Source organism: Stegostoma tigrinum, chromosome 11 (genome assembly GCF_030684315.1).
Source record: "Stegostoma tigrinum isolate sSteTig4 chromosome 11, sSteTig4.hap1, whole genome shotgun sequence".
Taxonomy (NCBI): Eukaryota; Metazoa; Chordata; class Chondrichthyes; order Orectolobiformes; family Stegostomatidae; genus Stegostoma; species Stegostoma tigrinum.
Window position 1 is genome coordinate 83462561 of NC_081364.1, and position 11279 is coordinate 83473839.

General features: G+C 41.7%; 1 protein-coding gene across 1 annotated transcript; it reads right to left on the minus strand.

Annotated features, from left to right (window-relative positions):
- Positions 1-382: 382 nt before the first annotated feature.
- LOC132210239 (ral guanine nucleotide dissociation stimulator-like) lies at positions 383-11257 on the minus strand. Its single transcript, XM_059649661.1, has 5 exons — positions 11218-11257; positions 9245-9460; positions 6333-6447; positions 3476-3590; positions 383-663 (listed from the first exon to the last, which is right to left on the minus strand). Exons 1-4 carry the CDS (start codon positions 11254-11256, stop codon positions 3478-3480), a joined length of 483 nt encoding a protein of 160 aa, XP_059505644.1. The 5' UTR covers position 11257; the 3' UTR covers positions 383-663; positions 3476-3477.
- Positions 11258-11279: the final 22 nt, after the last annotated feature.

Consider the following 11279-nt stretch of genomic DNA (forward strand, 5'->3'; position numbering starts at 1 on the left):
ATATCAGAGGCCATGTTTAATGGAGGCACCTTTCCCACATATTGCAAACAAAGTGTTCCAATCCTGGCAGAGCCATTACTTGTTCAACCAGTTTCTCCATCAGCTAACCCCCAGTGGAGATTTCCTGCGTGGTGACAAGGTACCTGCCTTGCTCTCTAGGATTATGGCTGTCAATTGCCCCAGATACCTGGTTCGTGGAGGTGAGCTCTCAACACAAATTGCTGATAGGAGCTTATATTTAGTGAGGCAGCACTAATTAGATATGAAGTATACTCCATCAGCCCAGAATTTGTCTTCTACTTCAAAAGAATGAAACAAAAGATAGCAATTTAAGTTTTTTAATTTAAAACAAATGTAAGAACATCAAAAACATTTACTGAACACTATTTTTAGAAACGAAACTTAGACAAAGAACTCAGATGATTTCCTCTTTTATCTGTGGCTGGTATTGTTGGCAAAGCCTCGATGTTGAACCATTTTAGTTTTAAAGTGGTTATGTGTAAATGTCGAATTAGTGAATCCTATATCGAGCACCAAGCGATTTGCAGGAGGAGAAGGAAATAAAATACATACAACCTCTCAAAAATCAGGGCAGTGAGCTCTCTAAAGCCCTTCCTCACCAGAGCTCACTTATTCACATCGGGAAGGAGGTTCGAACATTGCCTGTGGAAGAAAGGAATGCCAGAAATGTTAAAGTGCTTGTTGTTCCTGGTGTTAATTTACACATAGTGCAACTGTGAATTTAACAGAGTCTCAAATATTGTTAAAAATTCCTGATATTTTGCTACTTTGAATGGATTATTGTTTTGGATCCATTTGAAAAGTGAATATACATAACCAACGCTGTCCTGCATGTGAGATGTGATTGCATGAAGATGAAAAGGTCAATGAGTGAGTTTCAGATTAGGCTGTTAACCAATGAGACCCACTTGAAACAATGACAGATCTGAGTAATGGAACATGAGCAGATAAACTGGGAACAACAAGTGTATTACAGTATTCATGTCTGAGGTGATCTGGTCCCCTGTGCATCTTTTAAATACCTTTTATCACCAGAACAGTTTGCACTTTACAAATATATATTCTCTTACACATGCGCGCACATCTCACAATATAACAATTCAAAATAAATTCATTATAAAGCTGAGCATTAATTAAAGTCTCAAACAAGTGCGATACCACTGGCAAGAATAAACAATGCTGTTATTTCTTGCATTTGCAGTCAGTTAAAAACATTTCAGTGGGTTTTTAATCCAGAATTAGTTAAAACCACTGGAAACAAAAGGTTGGCTGGAGACTTTAAAGGCCGAGCCAAACAGTCCGGCTGAAGTACTCATCATCCCACCTCACGTTCTGGATAAATGGTTAGTTTGTTAGTTTTGTTTTTCCCTGAGATGGTATGCTTTTTAAAGATATATCCACTCATACACACACTCCCTCACTCTTACACTCTGACAGTTTCATTCGCAGTCTCACACTTACACACACAATTTCTCACTCAGCCTGTTATAGTCACTCACACACACTCAGTCAGTCTGACTCACACTTCACGCAGCCTCACTCACACTCAGTTTCACTCACAAATAATTGACTCATTCACAGACATGGACTGACTCACTTCCGACACACTCTCACACAGTCTCATTCACACTCAGTCTCACACAGTATCACAAGCACAATCTCAGACACTCTCACTCATACAGTGTCACGCTGATTTTGCAGTTTTACTCACAACCTCACAGTCTCACGCACACACATCAGTCTCACACACAGCCTCACTCTGACTTTTTCACTCACACATGGTCTCAGTCTCACACATACAGTCCCATACTGACTTTGCACAGTCTCATTCTCACTTCACACAGTCTCACACACGTAGTTTGACTCACTCCCATACAGACACTCACTCACTGTGTCACACGCACAAACTCAGGCTCAATCACACACATGCTCAATCTTGACTCACACACCAACTCAGTCTCAATCACACAGGCTGTCTCTGACACCGTAGTCAGTCTCATTTTGAGTGCGCAGTCTCACTCGCAGGCAGTCTCACCCTGAGGTTCACACACACAGTATTGCCTGACTTCCCACAATTTCAGTCTCACGCACATTGCCTCTCACACTCACATAGTCTCACTCATACACAATCTCACTCTGAGTTCACAATCTCACTCACACATGGTCTTGTTCAAACTCACTCAATTACACATGCTCTCTCACTCATACATTCTCACACAATCTTATTCAGAGTCCCAACCACACACAGCCCCACCCACACACAGCCCCACTCAGACTCTCTCACTCACACACACATTCTTAGTCACACACATGGTCTCACTCTCACAAATGCATGGTCTCATTCACATACAAATTCCTACTCGCCCTCTCTCTTATCTAACTCTGACTCTCTCTCTCACAGTCTCACTCACACATATGGTCCCACTCACGCACATGCTTTCACTCACAGTCTCACTGACTTCATACAGTCCTACTCTCTCACACGCACTCACAGTATCACTCACACAGTCTCACACTGACTGTCATTCAGTCTGACTCACACACGGTCTTACTCTAACTTCACACAGTCTCACTCTTACACATCAGCTCACTCTGACTCGCACTCAGACGGTCTCACTAATGCATACTGTCTCACTCTGATTTCCCACAGTCTCACACACTCACTCACACACAGTTTCACTCACTCTCACTGACTTGGCACTCACTCACACACATGGTCTGACTCGTACTCTCACAATCTCACTCACATAATCTCACTCTCACACACTTGGTCTCGCTACGTAGCCCGTATAATAATTTTATATTAAATTTCTGTAAAATTGAACATTAAGTAAAAACAGTTAAGGTCTCAAACAAGTGCAATATCACTGGTAGTAATAAACAACTCTATTATTTCTTGTAGTTGCCCTTTGTTGAAGGCATATCAATGGCATTCTCTCCAAATTAGTTTAAACCACAGGAGAAATAAAAATATTGAAGGCAGGAGTGGAGTGCTGAAGAGTTTAAAGGCCAAACCAAACACTTCAGTTGAAGTATTCATCATCCTGCCATTGGCTGAACAAATGGCTGGTTTGCTTTTTAACCAAACAACCATTGAGGAAACCAGGCAACTTCAAACACAATTGGTCAACAAGATTGATACATAAAAGATTCCTTTTCTCATCCAACCAATTGAAACATGACTGTGATGTTCATAGAAGACAGGTGGCAGGGTTCAATATTCCAGCCTTCCAGAAAAAATAGCTGATGTGCAAGATGTTTGAAAAGCACAAACAAGCACTGGACTCAAAAGTTAATGTTAAGTAATTGTCTGAAGTCAAGTCACTCTCTCCAAATTGTCCAATAATTTAAAGTAGAAAACTGCCAAAGTAATTTATTCATATATTGCAGGGTTTTTGATACTGAGCAGAGATTTTAGATCCAATAGAGTCTCATGAAACATTATGTTCCTTACAGCTAAAACTTGCATAGACATGAAGATCTTCTTTCGGTGAATCTCAGGATGAAGTCGTGACTCACTTCCTTGTTCATTGCGTAATACAGGATGGCATGGGCCGGAAGTATGAGCACTGAAAAAGCAGAGGGAAAGCATATTATTATTCAGACGTGTTTTCATCATATTGATTGTGACCAGGTCCAACTGCTTCCTGGATATGGAAATATCAATGGCTGGGAGGAACAGAACGAATGTACTGCAAGGATTCAGAATATATTACAAAACACAAGAGAAAATCTTGGAGTTATACCATCCTTAGGTAAACTCAATAACTGAAAACCATTATACCTGAGACCCATTCTCAGGATGAGCATTGTTGGCCAAGAATAAAATCCATTTCAAACCCCTCGCTGTCCAATGGCACATGCCTTCTTCATGACAGTTTGTACAATTGAGTGGCTTTATTCGGCCACATATGAGGCTGTGAAGAGTCAGCATACAGTAGCCCAGGTAAAGATGTCAGATTTTTCTTACTACAGAACAATGCAAAACCCCAATTGATTCACGAATGACCCAGCAGCTACATGTCACTTCTGCTGGATACCAGCATCAAACACAAAAAGGTGCAGTGTGATCAATGCGAAAACTCTGAGAAAAGCTATCCTCTCCTTCAGCATTAGATTGGACTCTTGGAACTAACACCACCGAGGGCACCTGAATCAAACACGAGTTAGTGACACAGCCTATGACCATTTTCTGAGGGCTATGATGGATGCAGAATATATTCCAGCTTTGTCAGTGAGGCTTGCATCCAGGGGATTGATTTTTCTTTTCTGTGAAAACTGAGAGGGATAGCATGCTGCAGAGGCATTGGGACCTTTCATTTTCATCAGGCATTCTGCTCAACACAGCCTGGATGGCACGTTTTAAACCACAGCAGAATTAAACCCATGAGTCCTCATTTCTACTTTTCACCAGGAAATTGTGGGGGGAGGGTTGCTACAGATTAGCAACTTGGCAGCAGCGACCCCACCCATATTTCTGGTCTCTCAGCCACAGGCCAAAAGAGGGGAAGAACTGATTAATTTCAGCAACAGAAAACAGTTATTTTGGAATAACCAGTTAAAATAAGAATGAACAAAGCAATGTGAGTAATTCAGGATTTAATGCCACAAACAACTCCTATGTGCATTTTTCACTCAATATTTGAGTAGCTTTGAAAAAGGGCTACTGGACTCGAAACACTAACCCTGATTTCTCTCTACAAGTGCTGTGACACCTGCTGTGCTTTTCCAGCAGTTTCTGATTTCCAGCATTTGCGGTTCTTTGCTCTGATTTGGCTTTGGGGAATCAGATGGAATAATTTGTTTTTATTAGGTGCAGATATTAGTTGTTTATTGGCTTTATATTCCTCAGAGTTGAATCCTGCTGAACACAGTTGGGTATGTTCAATTCTACAAATTTAGATATCTTCAGCTTTTTGGTGAAATCAGAAGAAAATATCAATTCCCTTACAGTGGTTATGCCATTCAGAAACTGATTTAACTTAAATTGAAGATAACAGAGTGTGAAGCTGGATGAACACAGCAGGCCCAGCAGCATCTCAGGAGCACAAAAGCTGACGTTTTGGGCCTCGACCCTTCATCAGAGAGGGGGATGCGGTAAAGGTTCTGGAATAAATAGGGAGCGGGGGGAGGCGGACTGAAGATGGAGAGAAAAGAAGACGGGGGAGAGGAGAGTATAGGTGGGCAGGTAGGGAGGGGATAGGTCAGTCCAGGGAAGACGGACAGGTCAAGGAGGTGGGATAAAGTTAGTAGGTAGGAAATGGAGGTGTGGCTTGGGGTGGGAGGAAGGGATGGCTGAGACAGGCTGGGCTGGTATTGGGATGCAGTGGAGGGAGGGGAAGAGCTGGGCTGGTTTTGTGATGCAGTGGGGGTAGGGGACAAACTGGGCTGGTTTTGGGATGCGGTGGGGGAAGGGGAGATTTTGAAGCTGGTGAAGTCCACATTGATACCATTGGGCTGCAGGGTTCCCAAGCGGAATATGAGTTGCTGTTCCTGCAACCTTCAGGTGGCATCATTGTGGCACTGCAGGAGGCCTATGATGGACATGTCATTTAAAGAATGGGAGGGGGAGTTGAAATGGTTCGCGACTGGGAGGTGCAGTTGTTTATTGCGAACCGAGCGGAGGTGTTCTGCAAAGTGGTCCCCAAGCCTCCGCTTGGTTTCCCCAATGTAGAGGGAGCCACACCGGGTACAATGGATACAGTATACCACCCGAAGGTTGCAGGAACAGCAACTCATATCCCGCTTGGGAACCCTGCAGTCCAATGGTATCAATGTGGACTTCACCTGCTTCAAAATCTCCCCTTCCCCCACCGCATCCCAAAACCAGCCCAGTTCGTCCCATCCCCCCACTGCATCACACAACCAGTACAGCTCTTCCCCTCCCCCACTGCATCCCAAAACGAGCCCAGCCTGTCTCTGCCTCCCTAACCTGTTCTTCCTCTCACCCATCCCTTCCTCCCACCCCAAGCCGCACCTCCATTTCCTACCTACTAACCTCATATCACCTCCTTGACCTGTACGTCTTCCCTGGACTGACCTATCCCCTCCCTACCTATACTCTCCTCTCCACCTATCTTCTTTTCTTTCCATCTTCGGTCCGCCTCCCCCCTCTCCCTATTTATTCCAGAACCCTCACCCCATCCCCGTCTCTGATGAAGGGTCTAGGCCCGAAACGTCAGCACTTGTGCTCCTGAGATGCTGCTTGGCCTGCCTTGTTCATCCAGCTTCACACTTTATTATCTTGGATTCTCCAGCATCTACAGTTCCCATTATCTCTAACTTAAATTGAAGCAATTTCCACTGCTCACCTTTATTTGATTCAATGATCTGTGCGAGATCAAAGTCCTGAGGACGCTCGGGTTCAAATTTGAGCACGGTCATGGCTTTGTGGAAGATTTCGGAAACCCGATCTTGATTAGTCACCTAATTAAAGCAATATTCACTTTTCATTAATGCATTAGACACACACACACACACACACACACACACACACACACACGCACACACGCACACACCACACACGCACACACGCACACAATGTAAAGCCTCAATTTCCAAAGGGCTTCTCAACACAGCTGCTTTCACCCAGAAGACTAATCGGAACATTACACCAAAATCTGTAAAAGTTACATTAACAAAATAATAACTGGAAGGACAGTTGTTGTTAAACCTGCTGTCGATGCTCCATAACGCATAAACTGTGAACAGTAAAGGTTGGAATTTGATTGGAAACAGAGCCCAATGCTCAAGTTTACCTATACAGTCAGTTTGAAGCAAGTAACTCGTTACGAAATTCATAATTTAAATAAGCCAATTCCAACCCCTCCCACCCAAAACCCCCATCCCATTTGCCTGCTTTTAACATTTATTGTCATTACAGCAAATGGCTCAATGTTGTTTATGAAGTCTGACATTTCCTAATGCTGTGCTTATTCGTATAAAATGATTCATAAAATTGTTTTCACAGTTTGGGACATTTAGCAATTTGCGATTCAAAGACAGTGCAAAAAAATAATATTCAATCAATTTAAACTGTGCAGGAATAATATTTGATAGGCAGGACATTGAAAAGACACATTTTGGGCAATTGTCTGCTTTTGTTGAATTCTATGTTAAATTTGGAGATTACTTTTCTCAACTCAAGTTTGAGCAATGACCTGGAAATTGAAATAAACTAGAAAATTTGCTGTTTCTTCTGGAGAACTGCAACGTTTTCTGGTTGAGTAGACTCAAACTTAATTCTGCTTTAATTGCATTATAGTTCATGGCTAAAAAAATTACTTTTGCCATGCACTCAAAAGCAAAGACCATAATTAATATATTAATGAACAACAAATCTGAAAAATATAACAGAAGTTGTGGAAGTAACTTCCTGAAGAAATGGCAGATGTAGGCACAATTACAATGTTTAAATGACATTTGGATAAGTACATAAATAGGAAAAGTTTGGAGGGATATTTTGTTCCGTATGTCTCTACAATTCTGTAAGTGGCAGAGTCAAATATTACACAATTAGAGATTACATTAACTACATTATTTTTCTGAAGAAGGGTCTAGGCCCGAAACATCAGCCTTCCTGCTCCTCTGACGCTGCTTGGCCTGCTGTGTTCATCCAGCTCTACACCTTGTTATTTTACATTAACTAACATCCCCTGAAGTGATCTTTTTTGAATAACCAATACCTTTCCCACTCAGTACGCTCACACTGTAAATGATTAATCAATGATTTTAGTGATTAGTTGGTAATACACTGGATTTTCTATGTTTGATGAAGTGACACACAAGTGTGCAAGCAAAATGGAAGCCTGTGGAATGAAACGGGCAGTGGCGGTATGGACACAAAATTGGGTCAGGATGAGAATACAGAATCATGAAGAACAGTCATTTGCTCAGGCTATCTAAAGTAAATGGTGGAAACTGTTTACTGGTCCTTCTGACACTATGTACCAAGGACAAAATCTAAGGTCATTGGTGGGGAGCAAAAGCAAAAAAAAAGAATTCTGCTTTTTCCAACCACAATATCCGAATAGGTGGTTAAAGCAGATTAAATTATATTCATAAGACGACTGAATAATTACATGGAGCAAAATTTGCAGGGCAGGGGTAAAAAGGGCAATGGTGGTGGTGGTGGTGGTGGTGGGGGAGGTGGGTGGCAAATTTAGCTCCTTATTATTGAGATTTAGCACAGACACAATCAGCCAAAGTTTTTTTTTTGCTTTGTAATAACATTCCACAATTCTCTAGTTGGCCTCTCATGACTGTGTTTGTTGGCAAAAATTTGTTGCACTTTCATCAGGAGACATTTTCGTCATTTTGGTTGAGAATTTAGTTTTCTGTGTTTCATAGATGTCCAATTTAAATAGCCTGTTTGCCATTTGCTTATCCAAATTCTACCTCAGATCTTAGGCTGGTTCTGCCCCATCTCCAACTCACTTACAAGCTAACAAATATTCTCTTTACCAGAGTAAAGAGGCACTGTTTGTTTAACAATATTTAAGTACCAGAAGCAATTTCTCACACATTACCCTGACATCTGTGGAGCCACAGTCAAAGAGTATGACTGATCCTTTGAAGGAAAATAAATGATCAAACAAAACAATCGATGTGCTTTCCAATTTGGCCAACATTCCTTTGGCTTTCCTGAACTCGCCAGCAGGTAATTATTCTATTTTGGATTGCACTCTTCTCTATCCCATTTTTGATGTGCTTTCTTCCATGCACCAGGCTTTTAAATTTCACATGAGCCAAAGTCAGGAAAGAAATATTCAATGGCTCTGCTAATATTACTCGATTCGTTGACAGATGGACCAAAGTGCCTGTGGTCAGCTAACTGAAGATCTGGTACCTCCTTGCTGATTTATTGTACAGTTAATGACGCACATTAATTTGTGATTTTTCCTCTTCAATAGTTATCAGCCAGTCCCCAAAATGGGGCAACAGAGTGCTGCACCTTGCCATGTACACTTAAAGGAGAAATGCAAGGAAAATGTGTTCAGGCCTAAAACCTAAACATTGCTAGTGCATTACAAAACAGGATCAAAATGATGGTCAAAGCACTCCTATTGACCAAAAAAGACTTCAGCAATGTGGAAAATGCACACTGAATATGACTGCATGGCAACAAATAATTGGGATAAAAAAATCCTCTTGCGATACTGACAGAAAGCAATGGCAATTATTTGGACCGAGCATGACGAGAGCAACCAGTCCAGGGACTTACCAAAATCGTTTTGAATTCTTGTGCTCTGTCCTCCTTTAATCTGACTCGGATGAGGCAGCTTTTCTCATTCTGGCGGTTGTCCCTCTGACGTGTTGCACACCAGCAGCTGCCCAAACCCGCACGCCTACGAGACTTGGCTATGTCGTAATTTGTTTTTGCAGGTGCACCACTGTTGGATAAACCTCCAGAGGAGGCAGTATCCACGGATTTTAATGACTGTGGAATAATTATTTTGTTTAAGAAGACGTTTGTCAATTGTTGCATATTAGAAACTTCCCCCTTTCCAGTTATATTTATTATTACACAAAATATGCTGTCCTGCTGCCCACAAAGGTGAAGGCATTCTGCGCAGGACAGCTTAATTGCAAGAACATGATGTTGTACATGAATTCTGGGTCGTTGCTGTCTTGTGAAATATTTTACTTGCAGTTCTTTCCTCTACCACTCTCGAACACTTCTGAGGAATTATACTCCCGTTTGTGTTTACTAGCTGTTCAGTCAACGTCAACAATTCAGTACTTAGCATGCCCATAAATTACTAATTAGTTTCCTTCAGCACAATAACATTGTGGTCATTTCACTTGACCATGTAAACTGGTGCTTCAATTCGAGGTTTGTCAGATAAACCCTTTGGGGTTTCAGTTTGCACTCAGTATGTGAACATGCCTACATAAATATTTATTTGCCCACTTCACCCTGCTATGCACAGAAATCTTGAATCCAACTACACTGTTTGAAGTTAAAACACATTTATGAAGTGTGGGTGACTGCGAATGGGCCAACCAGTGCATTGTGCAGGTCAGAATGTGTGCGGCACAGCACCACTGGCAGAAAGAAAGACAGACAGCAACAGCAAACCACATACAGCAGAGAACTAAAGAAACCAGAAGTGAAATCATCCAAGTCACTGCAGCTCTCAGTTTATGATTAATAGACAGGAAGTCACAACACTAAACAGGAGAATCCATAAAAAGGAAGAGGGTATTTTGAAACAAAAAAATACCACTCCAAAACACCCAAATGTGACCTAATAATACTTAGCCCAATTCTTAGAGAAATACATTATGAAAATATCCCTGGGACAAGTCCTAGACATATTCTATAAACAATAACCATAACACAATTTTGATAATCTCCCAAGATACAATGGTCTTCAGCAGAGAACGTACTAATCAACAGCTCAAAGCCCGAATATTGATGAAAAACAAAACGTGCAGTCACGAGGACTCCATGCAGAGACTTGCATTACTTTGTTGCAATTGCTGGATCAAGACCTGTCCAACATACTCTAAATACTGTTTTTGTGGACTGGGCGCTTCAAGCTGCAACAGATGTACCCCATGCACTAAAATTTACTGTGTAGAAATTAAAGATGCTGTGAACAATTAAAGATGAAATATTTTGGCTATTAGTATAAAATCATATAAAATATCTAAGCAAAACAAAGCCAACAGCACAACGAAAAAAAAACCAAAAAAATCAGCTCTCACTTTGTGAACGAATAATATCTTTTCTGGAATCAAATGCTTCAGTAACCAGCACAAAGGTTGAATTTTGATGGGAGAGGCACAGCTGTCTTGCCTTCGTTCTGAAAGCAAGTGACCCAACTTTGGCAAGTGGGACCTGGGATGGAAAATTGCTGGCAGCAGCCAGTTATGAAGATGCTTGGTGGAACGGCATTCACGTTAAGGATTTCAGTCTGGCTGAAACATCAAAATGGCTATTCGGCTAATAGCTCTTAAAAGAAAGGCGAAGGAGATTGGCTAGGCAGCCATCCAGCTCCAGTGGCTGGGACGGTATCACTGAGTACCCTTGTATCCTCTTGACTGCCAAAGTGTAGTCAGGATAATAGACGGCAGGAAGGCAGAAGAAAGGAAGGAAAGAAAGAAGAAAAAAAGTGTCTGGACATTATTAGACAAACCAGAGTCTCCGAGAACAACATATTTTACGTGATGAGTGCCTCACTGTCTCACCTTTTCTGACGCTTTTTGCGAAGTGCTCGGCTCTTCCATTTCCAAGTGGCTGGAATCGGATA

Excerpts from the sequence above, each read along its gene's own strand:
- LOC132210239 (XM_059649661.1), bottom strand. The coding sequence starts at position 11,256 with ATGGAAGAGCCGAGCACTTCGCAAAAAGCGTCAGAAAAG. Across the intron at positions 9,461-11,217 it reads CGCAAAAAGCGTCAGAAAAG|TCATTAAAATCCGTGGATAC; the intron begins GTGAGACAGTGA and ends ATTATTCCACAG. Across the intron at positions 6,448-9,244 it reads AAGAATTCAAAACGATTTTG|GTGACTAATCAAGATCGGGT; the intron begins GTAAGTCCCTGG and ends TGCTTTAATTAG.